The sequence below is a fragment of the Hyperolius riggenbachi genome, chromosome 4 (genome assembly GCF_040937935.1).
Source record: "Hyperolius riggenbachi isolate aHypRig1 chromosome 4, aHypRig1.pri, whole genome shotgun sequence".
Classification (NCBI taxonomy): Eukaryota; Metazoa; Chordata; class Amphibia; order Anura; family Hyperoliidae; genus Hyperolius; species Hyperolius riggenbachi.
The window spans coordinates 37112880-37129131 of record NC_090649.1 but is presented as its reverse complement, the minus strand read 5'-3'; the positions used below and the strand labels follow the sequence as shown (position 1 = coordinate 37129131).

General features: G+C 47.1%; 1 protein-coding gene across 1 annotated transcript in view; it reads right to left on the bottom strand.

Annotated features, from left to right (window-relative positions):
• Window positions 1-6071: 6071 nt before the first annotated feature.
• Window positions 6072-16252, bottom strand: part of LOC137571173 (fucolectin-1-like) — an 83272-nt gene continuing 73091 nt past the window's right edge. The window contains exons 5-6 of the mRNA XM_068279976.1: window positions 12616-12901; window positions 6072-6275 (exon numbers count right to left, since the gene is read on the bottom strand). Of these exons, the coding sequence (XP_068136077.1) occupies window positions 6122-6275; window positions 12616-12901 (440 nt within the window). The 3' untranslated portion in view covers window positions 6072-6121. The remainder of the gene's footprint in view (window positions 6276-12615; window positions 12902-16252) is intronic.

Below are 16252 nucleotides of genomic sequence, written 5' to 3'. Positions count from 1 at the left end.
CCTACTCTGGGCATATATACCCCTGGCTACCTACTCTGGGCACATATACCCCTGGCTACCTACTCTGGGCACATATACCCCTGCCTACATATACTGGACATATATCCCTGGCTACCTACTCTGGGCACATATACCCCTGGCTACCTACTCTGGGCACATATACCCCTGGCTACCTACTCTGGGCACATATACCCCTGGCTACCTACTCTGGGCACATATACCCCTGGCTACCTACTCTGGGCACATATACCCCTGGCTACCTACTCTGGGCACATATACCCCTGGCTACCTACTCTGGGCATATATACCCCTGGCTACCTACTCTGGGCACATATACCCCTGGCTACCTACTCTGGGCACATATACCCCTGCCTACATATACTGGGCATATACCCCTGGCTACCTACTCTGGGCACATATACCCCTGGCTACCTACTCTGGGCACATATACCCCTGGCTACCTACTCTGGGCATATATACCCCTGGCTACCTACTCTGGGCACATATACCCCTGGCTACCTACTCTGGGCACATATACCCCTGCCTACATATACTGGGCATATACCCCTGGCTACCTACTCTGGGTACATATACCCCTGGCTACCTACTCTGGGCACATATACCCCTGGCTACCTACTCTGGGCACATATACCCCTGGCTACCTACTCTTGGCACATATACCCCTGCCTACATATACTGGGCATATACCCCTGGCTACCTACTCTGGGCACATATACCCCTGCCTACATATACTGGGCATATACCCCTGGCTACCTACTCTGGGCACATATACCCCTGGCTACCTACTCAGGGCACATATACCCCTGCCTACATATACTGGGCATATACCCCTGGCTACCTACTCTGGGCACATATACCCCTGGCTACCTACTCAGGGCACATATACCCCTGGCTACCTACTCTGGGCACATATTCCCCTGGCTACCTACTCTGGGCACATACCCCTGGCTACCTACTCTGGGCACATATACCCCTGCCTACATATACTGGGCATATACCCCTGGCTACCTACTCTGGGCACATATACCCCTGCCTACATATACTGGGCACATATACCCCTAACTACATATACTGGGTACATATACCCCTGGCTACATATACTGGGCATATATACCCCTGGCTACATATACTGGGCATATATACCCCTGGCTACATATACTGGGCACATATACCTCTGGCTACATATACTGGGGACACATACCCCTGCCTACATATACTGGGCACATATACCCCTGGCTACCTGTTCTGTGGACATCTCTACCCCTGGCTACCTGTTCTGGGGACATCTATACTGCTGGCCACCTATTCTGGGGACACCTATAGACCTGGGGCTACCTATTTTTGGGGAAGCACTGCTGTCAGATTGAGTGTATTTTGGGGAACTGCTGCCAGGTGAGAGGTGTCTACCATATTAAGGGGGCATTCTGCCTATTTATGTGAAATGCTGTCTATTTATGTGCCTCGTGACTGCTGAATTTGTCTTGTTGGGGGCCTCATGGTTACTGAATTTGTCTTGTTGGGGGCCTCATGATTTGTTAGGGGCCTCAAGATCGCTGAATTTGTCTTGTTAGGGGCCTCATGATTGCTGAATTTGTCTTGTTAGGGGCCTCATGATTGCTGAATTTGTCTTGTTGGGGGCCTCAGGATTGCTAAATTTGTCTTGTTGGGGGCCTCATGATTGCTGAGTTGGTCATGTTGGGGGCCTCATGTTTACTCATGATTGCGGAATTTGTCTTGATGGGGGGGGCTCATGATTGCTGAATTTGTCTTGGAACATGCTGGAAGGTACATACTGAGGGAGGGTGGGTGAGCGTGAGCCTGCTAACCTCCATGTACATTTGAAGGGGCGTGACCAAATGTGGAGCACCCATAACCACGCCCACATTTGGTCACGACCCTTCACCTTAGGGGGCGCATTAATAGTCTTTGTCCCCGGGCGCTGAAAACCCTAGCTACGCCTCTGCTCTGCACCAATTAGACGGCGCCGAAGGCGGGGCCCGAAGGTCCTATGCAGGAAGCCATCTGGCGCCGTATCTTCACGGACACGCATGTGAGCAAGCGCCCGAGCGGCGTGAAACGGCTGTAGTGCCGTCCGAATCTTCCCCTGGTCACCCCCTCCTCCTTCACCGCAGCAACTTCCAGCACACAGGTTTGATGATACTTCTGCGTATGTCAATACTGTTCACTGTTTACTTTTGGCTGAACAAAGGAATAAATTGATGGAACTGTTTTGGAGATAGGTGCACGGTATCCTTCTTTCATATGTGCTAAGACTGTTGTGGTGCCCTGCACTAACCTTACCTGCTGCACATCTCAAAGTTCCTCCTGCTAGCCTTGTAGAAGTTGCTTTATTAATATGAAGGTGATGATGTGATTTACTGCATGTGATGCAAGCGCCCTCTGAACAAGGCCCTGTAACCCCCAGGTTCAAGCAATTGAGTGCCAGACCGTAAATTTTTCTTCTATAGCGTGATATATTATTAATATATTATGATTTCTTCCTGTGATACAGTGATACAGTGACAGCAGCCATGTTGTTTGCAAACATTACACACAGGCAAGCTTATCTGTATCTTCAGCATCAGCACTCAGCCTGTGAAAAAAACCTAATCCTCCCTCCTCCTCCTCCCTCCTCCCCTCTGCCTCTGAAATCTCTGGCTAGTAACACCTCCCCCTCCTCCTACCCAGACTGAGCTCCCATGAGCCCTTGCTACTGTCTGAAAATGCCTCGGCTCTCTGAAAACCTGTGGGTGTGGCTTGTTTAGTTTATAGAGAATTAGAGTATTAAAACAAAAACAAAAAATATTTGACTTGAGGAATGCCCTATAAACAATAGGAAAGGAACACAATTAGGCAATGAGTAAAAGTTTATCTCAGATCCACTTTAATAGGTACACCTATCTCACATCTAATGTTAAAGGATAACATCTTTTAAAATCCTTTAATATCATTTTTATCTTTTTTATACATTTTTAAGGGGAACCAGTATGCTCAGGTAGGTGTGCATGAATGAATGAGGAATATAATCTTTATCTGTATGAGACATATGTATCAATAAAATAACTCCTGCTTAAAGGAAGCATTAGATTGTGATTATTTATGTCCAGCACACCTCTTATCTTCATATAGATTAAAGTATTTATTTTGTAAAATCTATCGGGGGATATGTTTATTTTGTGCCAAAGCGTTCATCTCTGGTTTCCTTTAAAGCGGTATTGTCACCATAAAAATCAAATTTCAACAGCAACTGGTCTGAGTGTATTAAGTAATAAAGATGCTAATCCTGCATTCAAAGCTTGCAAAACCTTTTCTGCTGTTATGGTTTGGAGTTATCACATACTTTAGGAGCACTGGCCCTAGTGCCAAACAGTGCTTAAGAGTTGAATGCTGGGAGTTCTTTTTATCTATATTATATTCCTCATCTACCATTTATTTCCCTATCTAGCTGCTTATCAGAAACACCCTCTGATTACTTGTGTTTAGAAGCATGGCTGAGGTGACTCAGAAATTGGATGTGTAAATAAAAAAATAGACAGTGCAGTTGTTAGTATACACCTCAGTGGGAGTGTCTGAAGACTCTGGGAGGAGGGCAGCTAATGAACAGGGGTGTAGCTAGGGGGGGTCGGGGTAGGACACGTGCCCCGGGCGCTAGGTCCCCAAGGGCGCCCAGCTGAGCTGCAGGTTTTTTTTTTTGGGAGGGGAGCAGCGCAGAGAAGAGAGAGAGCTGTGAGCAGCGGTGGAGAAGGGGGGCCATCTCCCCCCCCTTCCCTCACCTTAGTGCTCTCCCTCCCTCACTCTCCCCTCCACAACTAATGTCCGGGTGTCTGGTGCAGCGGGCGGGACTTACCTCCGTCTCGCTCCAGCGCCGGAAGTTCTGGTGCTGCAGCCGCTGCTCTAGTCTGGACCAGACCAGCGGCAAATCCATCCCACGCTGCGACGAGACGCAGGTAAGTTCCGCCCGCCGCTGCCAGCCACCCGGACATTAGTTGTGGAGGGAACAGCGAGGGAGGGAGAGCCCCCTAAGGTGAGGGAAGGGGGGGGGAGACATCCGCCCTTCCCCACTGTCCCCATAGCTCTCCCTCCACTGCGCTTCTCCCCTCCTGCTGGGTGGACACCTGGCTACCTAATCTGGGGACATATACCCCTGCCTACATATACTGGGACATATACACCTGCCTACATATACTGGCCACATATACCCCTGACTACATATACTGGGCACATATATGCCTGCCTACATATACTGGGACATATACCCACTGACTACATATACTGGGCACATATACACCTGCCTACATATACAGGGGCATATACCCCTGCCTACATATACTGGGACATATACCCCTGCCTACATATACTGGGACATATACCCCTGCCTACATATACTGGGACATATACCCCTGCCTACCTATACTGGGACATATACACATGCCTACATATACTGGGACATATACCCCTGCCTACATATACTGGGACATATACCTCTGCCTACATATACTGGGACATATACCCCTGCCTACATATACTGGGCACATATACCCCTGGCTACATATCCTGGGCATATATACCCCTGGCTATATATACTGGGCACATATACCCCTGGCTATATATACTGGGCACATATACCCCTGACTATATATACTGGGCACATATTATACCCCTGGCTACATATACTGGGCACATATAACCCTGACTACACATACTGGGCACATATACCCCTGGCTACATATACTGGGCACATATACACCTGGCTACATATACTGGGCACATATACCCCTGGCTACCTGTTCTGTGGACATCTCTACCCCTGGCTACCTGTTCTGGGGACATCTATACCGCTGGCCACCTATTCTGGGGACATCTATACTGCTGGCCACCTATTCTGGGGACACCTATAGACCTGGGGCTACCTATTTTTGGGGAACCACTGCTGTCGGATTGAGTGTATTTTGGGGAACTGCTGCCAGGTGAGAGGTGTCTACATATTAAGGGGGCATTCTGCCTATTTATGTGAAATGCTGTCTATTTATGTACCCCATGACTGCTGAATTTGTCTTGTTGGGGGCCTCATGGTTACTGAATTTGTCTTGTTGGGGGCCTCATGATTTGTTGGGGGCCTCAAGATCGCTGAATTTGTCTTGTTGGGGGCCTCATGATTGCTGAATTTGTCTTGTTGGGGGCCTCATGATTGCTAAATTTGTCTTGTTGGGGGCCTCATGATTGCTGAGTTGGTCATGTTGGGGGCCTCATGATTGCTGAATTTGTCTTGATGGGGGGGGCTCATGATTGCTGAATTTGTCTTAGAACCTGCTGGAAGGTACATACTGAGGGAGGGTGGGTGAGCGTGAACCTGCTAACTTCCTGTACATTTGGCTCCACCCATAATCACACCCACATTTTTATGTGGCCATGCCCCTTTTCTGGCGCTGCGCGCGCCGCAGCCTTCACCTTAGGGGGCGCATTAATAGTATTTGTCCCCGGGCGCTGAAAGCCCTAGCTACGCCTCTGCTAATGAATACACAATGAGCAAGAGAAGGGAGGGGGGAAAACAAGAGTCAGGGAGGATATGATGTCACCATTAGCTTGGCAAGATGGCCACTGCCTAGAATAGGATTTTCTGCTTTTCCTTTATAAAATTCACAGGAATCATTACGTGGATAGCACAATACATCCGTTATGTAAGTAGAAGTCGTATTTATCTACTTATATATGTGTTATTTATTGCTAGGTTAGCATGGGTGTCGCTTGTTTTTTAAAGAGTAATTGGTGTTTGTTGGCATAGCCAAAAGGAAGTTAATGCATGGTCTTTGGAGTCTTAATTAACAGTCTAAGATCATTATTATGCTGATTGAGTTTAATGTCTTATTATTGTAATATTTTGTGTTGTGTTTATATGCTGTATGTTCTGATTCTTTAATAAAAATTTAAAGCGGAAATGAAAAAGTTAATAAATACATAAGTACAAAATGGTATTCAAAAATAAATTGCAATAACTCAGATGGAAACTTTTATTTGTTGCATTTTATTTTTTTGTGATAGAATCCTGAATGGCGGTGACTATAATATAACACCCGCCCCAGTCATATCTCCATCACCCTGATTATCCCATGGCAGGCACCCCAAACACCTGAACTTCACACAGGCTGAGGTGTTGCTGCTTCCCTCCAATGACGATGTTCACATATTGGCCAACCATATTGTTACACTGGAAGTACAGAGTGCCACGGTTCTGTATGGAGGAGATCACTGCACAGCTATGGAAAAGGAAGAAAAAATGAAATCAAACTTACAGTAAACCTGAGATGATGTAAAAGGAAGAATAATACATACCTGGGGCTTCCTCCAGCCCCCCTCCAGGCTAATCGCTCCCTCGCCATCCTTCTATGCCCCCTGGAGCTTCCACAATTTGCGGGGCCACACTGCGCCTGCTGTACCTGGCTGGAAGATTGTCTGGGGCCACTTGTGGAGGATCCGGGTAGTGCAGAAGGACAGCCAGGGACCGATCAGCCTGGAGGAGCCTGGAGGAAGACCCAGGTATGTATAATTTCTACCTTTTGCGCCATCTCAGATTTATGGCACGGCTATTCAGATGCATTACTGCATCAGCATGTATCTGGAAAAACGCACACTGGCACAGTGGAAACAGGCCCCATGGCCTGATTAAAGCTAAGTACACACATGCAAGAATTGTTACCCATTGGGGATCGAAAAACAGCAATTTGCATTATGATGCTCTACAGACACACCCCTAGCCTTGAGCCTAGTGATATGTTCTGTTGCCATGGAGGGGAGGGGTGGAGGGATGAAGATCGTCAGACAATGGAGTGGCTTCAATCGGCAGTCCTTGTAAAAAGCATTGCAAAGGTTATGCATGCATCGTGGGTCTTAAAAAACCCCACAGCACAGGATGGATCTTTAACAATCCCTGAGCAATATTGATTGGTGACTGCTTTACACACATAAGGATCTGTGGCTGAAACGGTCAGGGAGTGGGCTCTAAACTAGCCCGGGTTTTCACCGGCACACTCCGCAAGGGATGATGGGCCATTACCCCTAAAGGACTACTTTGCTGCCTGGTGCACGCCAGGTGACGACCCCCAGGACCACTGCACCAGTAACAAGAAGAACAGAAGGGGTACCTTGCCGATGTGGGGAGGAGTACGGGACAGGACTAACTAACAAAGTCGCTGGACAGGACAGTGCAGACAGGATCGGACAGATGGGACAGGCTGGACAGGAAAATCAGGGCAGACTGAAAAGGATGGATGGGAGTGACAAGACGGAAAGGACTGGGCAGGATGGACATGAGTGACAAGACGGGAAGGACTGGGCAGGATGGACAGGAGTGACAAGACGGGAAGGGCTGGGCAGGATGGACTGGATGGGATAGGCAGGAAAGGACACAGTGGCGTAGCTAAGGAGCTGTGGGCCCCGATGCAAGTTTTACATGGGGCCCCCCAAACACTTTATACATAACAATTGATACGGCGCACCAAAACCTGCCATTGGCAACTACAGTGTCAGAGATGCAAGAAGGGGATGGGGAACAGTTTGGTAATGATTACCACTATTCAAAGTATCTACAGAAGTCATTATTATGAGCACAGGACCAATAGAGAGCTAATTCTGTAGTTAAGGGAGGGCCCTTCGGGGCCCCTCTGGCCCAAGGGCCCCGATGCGGTCGCTACCTCTGCACCCCCTATTGCTACGCCCCTGAAAGGACAGGCTGGATGGAGCAGGCTGAACGGGGACTAGCTGGATAAGTACCGAAATACTAGATAGGGGACGCTGTATAAGTATAAAGTACTGGAGTGTGCAGCCTGGGTTTAGACAGCCTAGTAGGAAAAGACTGGGCTGTACTGACAGGGCCGTATAGACAGGGCTGTACTGACAGGGCTGTGACTGATGGGGCCATATTGACATGCTACACCAGGCATGGGCAAACTTGGCCCTCCAGCTGTTAAGGAACTACAAGTCCCACAATGCATTGCAGGAGTCTGACAGCCACAGTCATGACTCATAAAGGCAAATGCATTGTGGGCCTTGTAGTTCCTTAACAGCTGGAGGGCCAAGTTTGCCCATGCCTGGTCTACACTGATGGGTAGAGATGAGCGTAATGACCTAATTACGATTTCGCGAAATTTCGCGTAATTAGTGTAATTACGATTATGGCCGTAAGTACATAATCGTAATAAAGAAGGATTTTCGCGAAATTTCGCGTAAGCGTAATTTTCGCGTAATTTTCGCATTACAGTCGTATCATGCCGTAATTTCGCATTAAACGCTACCGTAATTTCGCGTTAAACCGTAACGCTCCGTATAATATAAAAAAGCCGCCAACTTTAAGGGTTAATAGCAAAGCCCCCTTAAATGCTAAGAGCCTCAAATTTGGAGAATGTATTAAGGAGATCAGGAGGAATAAGAGGAAAAAATTTTTTTTCAAAAAGACCTTATAGTTTTTGAGAAAATCGATGTTAAAGTTTCAAAGGAAAAATGTAAACATTTAAAAACCCGCCGACTTTAACGGTTAATAGCAAAGCCTGCTTAAAGTTTAGGAACACCAAATTCCCAGGGTATATTAAGGGGATCAGTGGGAATAAGAGGAAAAAATTTTTTTCAAAAAGACCTTATAGTTTTTGAGAAAATCGATTTTTAAGTTTCAAGGGCGAAAATGTCTTTTAAATGCGGAAAATGTCAGGTTTTTTTGCACAGGTAACAATAGTGTATTATTTTCATAGATTCCCCCAAGTGGGAAGAGTTTTACTTACTTCGTTCTGAGTGTGGGAAATATAAAAAAAAAACGACGTGGGGTCCCCCCTCCCAGACCTCTTTAACCCCTTGTCCCCCATGCAGGCTGGGATAGCCAGAATGCGGAGCACCGGCCGCGTGGGGCTCCGCACCCTGACTATACCAGCCCGCATGGTCCATGGATTGGGGGGTCTCGGAAGGGGAGGGGCAGCCAAGCTTTCCCCTCCCCCTCCGAGCCCTTGTCCAATCTAAGGACAAGGGGCTCTTCTCCACCTCCGATGGGCGGTGGAGGTGGAGGCCGCGATTTCCTGGGGGGGAGGTTCATGGTGGAATCTGGGAGTCCCCTTTAAAAAGGGGTCCCCCAGATGCCCACCCCCCCTCCCAGGAGAAATGAGTATAGAGGTACTTGTACCCCTTACCCATTTCCTTTAAGAGTTAAAGTAAATAAACACACAGACACTTAGAAAAAGTATTTTAATTGAACAAAAAACATAACCACGAAAAAAGTCCTTTAATATTCTTAATTAACCATTAATACTTACCTGTCCCTTTAAATAAATGATCCCTCGCAATATCCTCGGAAATGTTCTATCAGTTACAATGTAACAAAGTTATTACAATGTAACAACTTTGTTACATTGTAACTACGCCGCACCCGACGTCACTCACCGCCGCCGCCGCCGCCGCGTCTGTGCTGCAGGACCCGACAGAGCTCTGAGCTATAGCTCAGAGCTCTCTAAGCATCTTTGTATTTGGGCTCCAAGGAGCCCCATTGGTCCTTAGCAGACCAATGGGGTTCCTTCTGATTTAAAGGAACCCCATTGGTCTGCTAAGGACCAATGGGGCTCCATGGAGCCCAAATACAAAGATGCTTAGAGAGCTCTGAGCTATAGCTCAGAGCTCTGTCGGGTCCTGCAGCACAGACGCGGCGGCGGCGGTGAGTGACGTCGGGTGCGGCGTAGTTACAATGTAACAAAGTTGTTACATTGTAATAACTTTGTTACATTGTAACTGATAGAACATTTCCGAGGATATTGCGAGGGATCATTTATTTAAAGGGACAGGTAAGTATTAATGGTTAATTAAGAATATTAAAGGACTTTTTTCGTGGTTATGTTTTTTGTTCAATTAAAATACTTTTTCTAAGTGTCTGTGTGTTTATTTACTTTAACTCTTAAAGGAAATGGGTAAGGGGTACAAGTACCTCTATACTCATTTCTCCTGGGAGGGGGGGTGGGCATCTGGGGGACCCCTTTTTAAAGGGGACTCCCAGATTCCACCATGAACCTCCCCCCCAGGAAATCGCGGCCTCCACCTCCACCGCCCATCGGAGGTGGAGAAGAGCCCCTTGTCCTTGGATTGGACAAGGGCTCGGAGGGGGAGGGGAAAGCTTGGCTGCCCCTCCCCTTCCGAGACCCCCCAATCCATGGACCATGCGGGCTGGTATAGTCAGGGTGCGGAGCCCCACGCGGCCGGTGCTCCGCATTCTGGCTATCCCAGTCTGCATGGGGGACAAGGGGTTAAAGAGGTCTGGGAGGGGGTACCCCACGTCGTTTTTTTTTTATATTTCCCACACTCAGAACGAAGTAAGTAAAACTCTTCCCACTTGGGGGAATCTATGAAAATAATACACTATTGTTACCTGTGCAAAAAAGACTGACATTTTCCGCATTTAAAAGACATTTTCGCCCTTGAAACTTAAAAATCGATTTTCTCAAAAACTATAAGGTCTTTTTGAAAAAAAAAAATTTCCTCTTATTCCCACTGATCCCCTTAATATACCCTGGGAATTTGGTGTTCCTAAACTTTAAGCAGGCTTTGCTATTAACCGTTAAAGTCGGCGGGTTTTTAAATGTTTACATTTTTCCTTTGAAACTTTAACATCGATTTTCTCAAAAACTATAAGGTCTTTTTGAAAAAATTTTTTTCCTCTTATTCCTCCTGATCTCCTTAATATATTCTCCAAATTTGAGGCTCTTAGCATTTAAGGGGGCTTTGCTATTAACCCTTAAAGTCGGCGGCTTTTTTATATTATACGGAGCGTTACGGTTTAACGCGAAATTACGGTAGCGTTTAATGCGAAATTACGGCATGAACGAAACGCGAAATTACGCGTTGAAAATTACGCTTACGGTATTTTCAATTACGATTTTAATGGCAATTACGCTACCGTAATTTCGCATCGTAATCGCAAATTTCGCATGCGTAATTTTAGTAATGCGAAATTACGAAAATTTCGGCTCAACTCTACTGATGGGGCTGTATGGACATGGCTGTACTGACAGGCACCAGACTGGCGGACAGGGCAGACGGGTAGTGACAGGTAACACTGGAGAAAATAGGTGCAAGGTAATGACAGACAGGCAAGTGACTAGACTGGCAGAGTAGAACAGGCATGACAGGACTGGCAGGAAACAGACTGGAGTGACAGGACTGGAAGGGATCAGACTGGAGTGACAGGACTGGCAGGGATCAGACTGGAGTGACAGGAGGACCGGCAGGGATCAGACTGGAGTGACAAGACTGGCAGGGATCAGACTGGAGTGACAGGACTGGCAGGGATCAGACTGGAGTGACAGGACTGGCAGGGATCAGACTGGAGTGACAGGACTGGCAGGGATCAGACTGGAGTGACAGGACTGGCAGGGATCAGACTGGAGTGACAGGACTGGCAGGGATCAGACTGGAGTGACAGGACTGGCAGGGATCAGACTGGAGTGACAGGACTGACAGGGATCAGACTGGAGTGACAGGACTGACAGGGATCAGGCTGGAGTGACAGGACTGGCAGGGATCAGAGTGGAGTGACAGGACTGGTAGGGATCAGACTGGAGTGACAAGACTGGCAGGGATCAGACTGGAGTGACAGGACTGACAGGGATCAGACTGGCAGGGACAGGACTGGAAGGAATCAGACTGGCAGGGACAGGACAGGCAGGAATCAGACTGGCAGGGACAGAACTGACAGGGACAGGACAGGCAGGAATCAGACTGACAGGGAAAGGACTGGCAGGGATCAGACTGGCAGGGACAAAACTGACAGGCAAGCAGGCAGTGTAGGTTTCCAACACAGACTTAGCTAGGCAGGGAGCAGAGACAGAGTGCACAGATGCTGCGGCTGTGTGGGGCAATGAAACAGCACTGGTGGAATGAGAGTTCAGGGTTTAAATACCCTGACTCTCAGGCCAGTGCTGAAGCCACACCCACCACTGCTGGGACTAAATGAGATTGAGCGCACATGCCTGCCTAGCAACCGAAGTATGCCTAACCCAGAATTCTGCCAGGTCAGCGTCCTGCCACAATTGAGGAGTCAGCGCTGGACTCTGGGATCGGTGAGTAATGAGCTGCATTACAGATGTGGAGATATTAGAGCTGGTGTACAATAGGGAACACAGGAACCTCCTACCTCTTCCGGGGAGCCAAATCAGTAGCTCATTATACCCACATGTCATTATTAATCAGGGAGAAATCTGAGGGTGATTGATATATTTTATTATATGTGTCTTTTTATTTGCTTAAAATTGGTCACACGATCAATACTTTAGCGCTGCAAGCAGCATTTAGGCCACAGTGACCAGTGACAGTGACCAGTGACAGTGACCAGTGACAGTGACCAGTGACAGTGACATAGACCAGTGACAGTGACAGTGACAGTGACCAGTGACAGTGACCAGTGACAGTGACCAGTGACAGTGACCAGTGACAGCGACCAGTGACAGTGACCAGTGACAGCGACCAGTGACAGTGACCAGTGACAGTGACCAGTGACAGTGACCAGTGAGCTAAATCAATACAAGCACTAATAACATTGTAAAAGTTACATAAATAGTAAGAGTCAGTAGTCACCGTGGGTTATTATTTCCATTGTTTTCTGGAGAGTTCCCGATAAGGATACTGGCTCCGGCCAGCCGATCCCAGCAGCAGTCACCTCTGTTAGTGATAATGACTCTGGAGATTTTATAGGGCTGCAGTAAGTCCACCCTCCACCAGGGGGAGACATCATCATCGGTGTGGGCACAGGAGCCAGAAGAGAATTCAGGGTCCAAGTTTCCATCAATGGCTTTATTGGCAGTGCTCGCTCTAGTGAAGATAGAGGACTGTGATGCTACACCATTGAGGGCAACATTTTCACCTGTGTTAATAAAATACAACCAGATAAACATTCATACATTTTGGGGAACCATTGATGTTAATTTTTATATGGTAAATGGCTACACCTTAAAGGACAACTATCAATAAACATGTTTTTTTAAATCAGTAGGATTAGCCATACTATGCCAGGGGAAAAACACATATATAAGTAGATAAATACTTGATCTACTTACATAACACATGTATTGTATTGTCCACGTTTTGATTTCAGTGAATTCTACATAGTAAATGAAGAGAATTCTGTTCCTGGTGGGGGCCATGTCTTTTGCCCACAGTTTAGGCCTTGTTTCCATCTATGCGCTTCTGTCCGCTTTTCATCAACATGTATCAATCTGTAACATTGTAGTGCTGATAAAAAGCGGACAGAAGCGCATAGATGGAAACAGGGCCTTAGGCTAAATCCTGATGTCATTTCTGCCCTTTGCTTTTTTCTTTTCTCCTCCAATCGCTGAGTCACCTTAGCCTTGCTTGTAAACACAAGTGAGCAGGGGATCATGTTACAGATAAGCAGCTAGGCAGGGAAATTGTAACGATCGGTGTCAGCTCGCAGAGAGAATCTGATTATTGGTGATCTGCAGTATCACCAAGAATACAGATCTATACCTGATTATGGATGATCTGCAGAATCACCAATAATACAGATATAGTGCTAACCTCTGGACACCTCCAAATAAATATATAGTGAGTGTTTGGTGTAACAGTATGACTTTGAGTAACCCACCTGAGGAGCAGGTGGCCTAGGCAGTACAGGAAGTACTGCTATCGAGAGTATAGAAACCTTCCAGCAGCCTGAGACTCTCCAAGGGTTGGAGTCAGGCTGAAGGTAGGAAGGAGCAGAGAGTGAGTGACACCTGAAGGTGGATGTCACTGACTGATCTGGAGACTATCTCTTTAGTGGGGAGAGATAGCTCTCAAGGTCGGGCAAGCCAGGACGGCAACACACGGACAGACAAAGTACAAAGACAGAAGACTGATTCAGTATACAGGGCAGGAAGGGTTGGCAATGGTATATCAGATATGCATGGTACCGAATCAGAAAGCGGAGGGATAGTCAGGAAAGCAACAGGTCATAACAAATATCACACAATGCCTAGTCTTGGGTGTGAGGTCCGTGGTCTCTACACCCTGGAACTAGTCTGATGTATAACAGAATGATAACACAAGGTCTGAAGGCTTCCACGTAGTGATCGCAATGGCAGACAACTTGAGAGTGGTCAGCAGTAAGCATATATAGAGCAGTGCTCTCTAGCGCCACCCTAAAGTGATTAACCAATGGTTACCTGCTCTGAGGTCAGCTGACCGGCCTGGTCAGCTGATCCCCCTTGGCCATCATAAAAGTTCTGCCTTTCAGCACGCGCGTGTATTCCTAAACCTATGTGAACTAACAGGCTCAGCCACCCCAGCTGCACGCTGCTGCGTGCAAACCGCCGCGCTGGACGCGGAACCAACCGCCTTGCTATCAATACATGCGGCGGCTTTTCCGCGTTCTGCCATGTCACTAGGTGCACGCTTCCGCGTGCAGACCGCCGCGTTGGACGCGGAATCAGCCGCCTTGCTGCTAGTACACGCGGCGGCTTTTCCGCGTTTTCTCACATAAACAAATGGAAGAGGAGGAATATATTATAGATAAAAAAAAACCCAGCATGCAACTGTTGGCACTGACTACGAAAGGTCCAGTGCTCCTTAAGTATGTGATAACTCCAAATCATAACAGCAGAAAAAGTTTTGAAAGTTTTGAATGCAGGGTTAGCATCTTTATCACTTAATACACTCAGACCAGTTGCTGTTGAAATTTGATTTTTATGGTGACACTCCCGCTTTAAACTCACGGCATCTACTGCGCATGCACGAGTGCTTGGCCATGCCACTCGTGGTCGCACTCACATGGTCTGGTTATTCTGCGCAGGCGCAGAACCGATGCACCTGTGCAGAACACTCCAGACCATGTGAGCGCGATCGCAAGCCGCACAGCCGAGAGCTCGCACAGGCGCAGCAGATGACATACTGGCAAGGTCTGCATCTGCAACCAGTTTAACTTTCGCTTCATCAGGAATGTGGGAGGGGACAGAAAATCGCAGAGCTGCATTTTATAAAATATAGATTGCAACCCACACTAGCCGGTGACAGTGTTTAGCGTGGTAGTTCCGGTCCGTGTTAGTGCTAGGCGGAGGCGGAATTTCCACGATCGCCATTTTGGAATAGGGTAAATGCGCCCTAAGTGTATGCAGATGCTAATCTTCGTAAAAGATTTTTCAACCTAAAACATAGCATTTAACACATAAATAAATACGCAAAGTTAAACGATAGTTAAACGTAAAAGAAGCCCACCTTCATAGAAGTAGTAGGCTGAAATGGAAATACCTTTGCTGCCATTTTGCAGAAGGGAATATTGTCACTACATCTATAGACACCATCTGATCTCCACACTGATAGAGTGGGTAGCGAAGGTAACTAGCGGTCATCATGTATTAGGGCAAACTGCATCTATCCCTGATATTTCATACTTATTACATGACCTTAACATTCAGTCATGCAATTATGAGAAGCAGACTGTAGAAGAGACTTTCATATTAGTAAAAGGTTTAAGTACAATATAAGACAGCGCACATAAACCTACTGTCACTTTTCCTATATTTAAAGGGCCAGAGAATTAGTTTGCACCTCCCAATTAGTTTGCATCACCCATATAAAATAGAGGCAATCATTTCACCAATAAGAATGAACTACCTGACGACTGCCCCACGCCAATGGGCGTGGCCGCAGCGGCAGCCCAAGGTCTGCCTAACGTCAATTGGTGTCAAGTCCTGGGGCCGGCGACTGCAGGAGATCACCTGTTTGGGGGGGGGGCGGAGCTCCTCCCAGCCTTCAGTCTCCAGGCGGCGATCGCCGCTCGGGACACTGTTAGATGCCGTAACCGCCATCTGTTTACATAGTACAGCCTTAAAGCTGCAGTGGCCATTTTAGTAAAAAAAGGCCTGGTCTTTAGGGGGGTTTTGCAATGTGGTCCTCAAGTGGTTAATTCACAGGTCATACAAAACATATCAAATGGTATCTGAAAAAACTCTTGACATAAAATAAATGAAATTATCTATCTATCTATCTATCTATCTATCTATCTATCTATCTATCTATCTACATGCTACAAGCTGCTGTCTCTCATGTGACATCACTGTTTACAATCAATTACCATCACACTAACATAATGTGCTAAAATGTACTAAAAATTCTATTATCAAAGTGGCCACCAAATTTTATACCAGACATTTAGGCAGGCCCGGATTTCTGGGAAGGTCACAGAGGCCATGGCCTAGGGCGGTAAAAATCAGCAGGG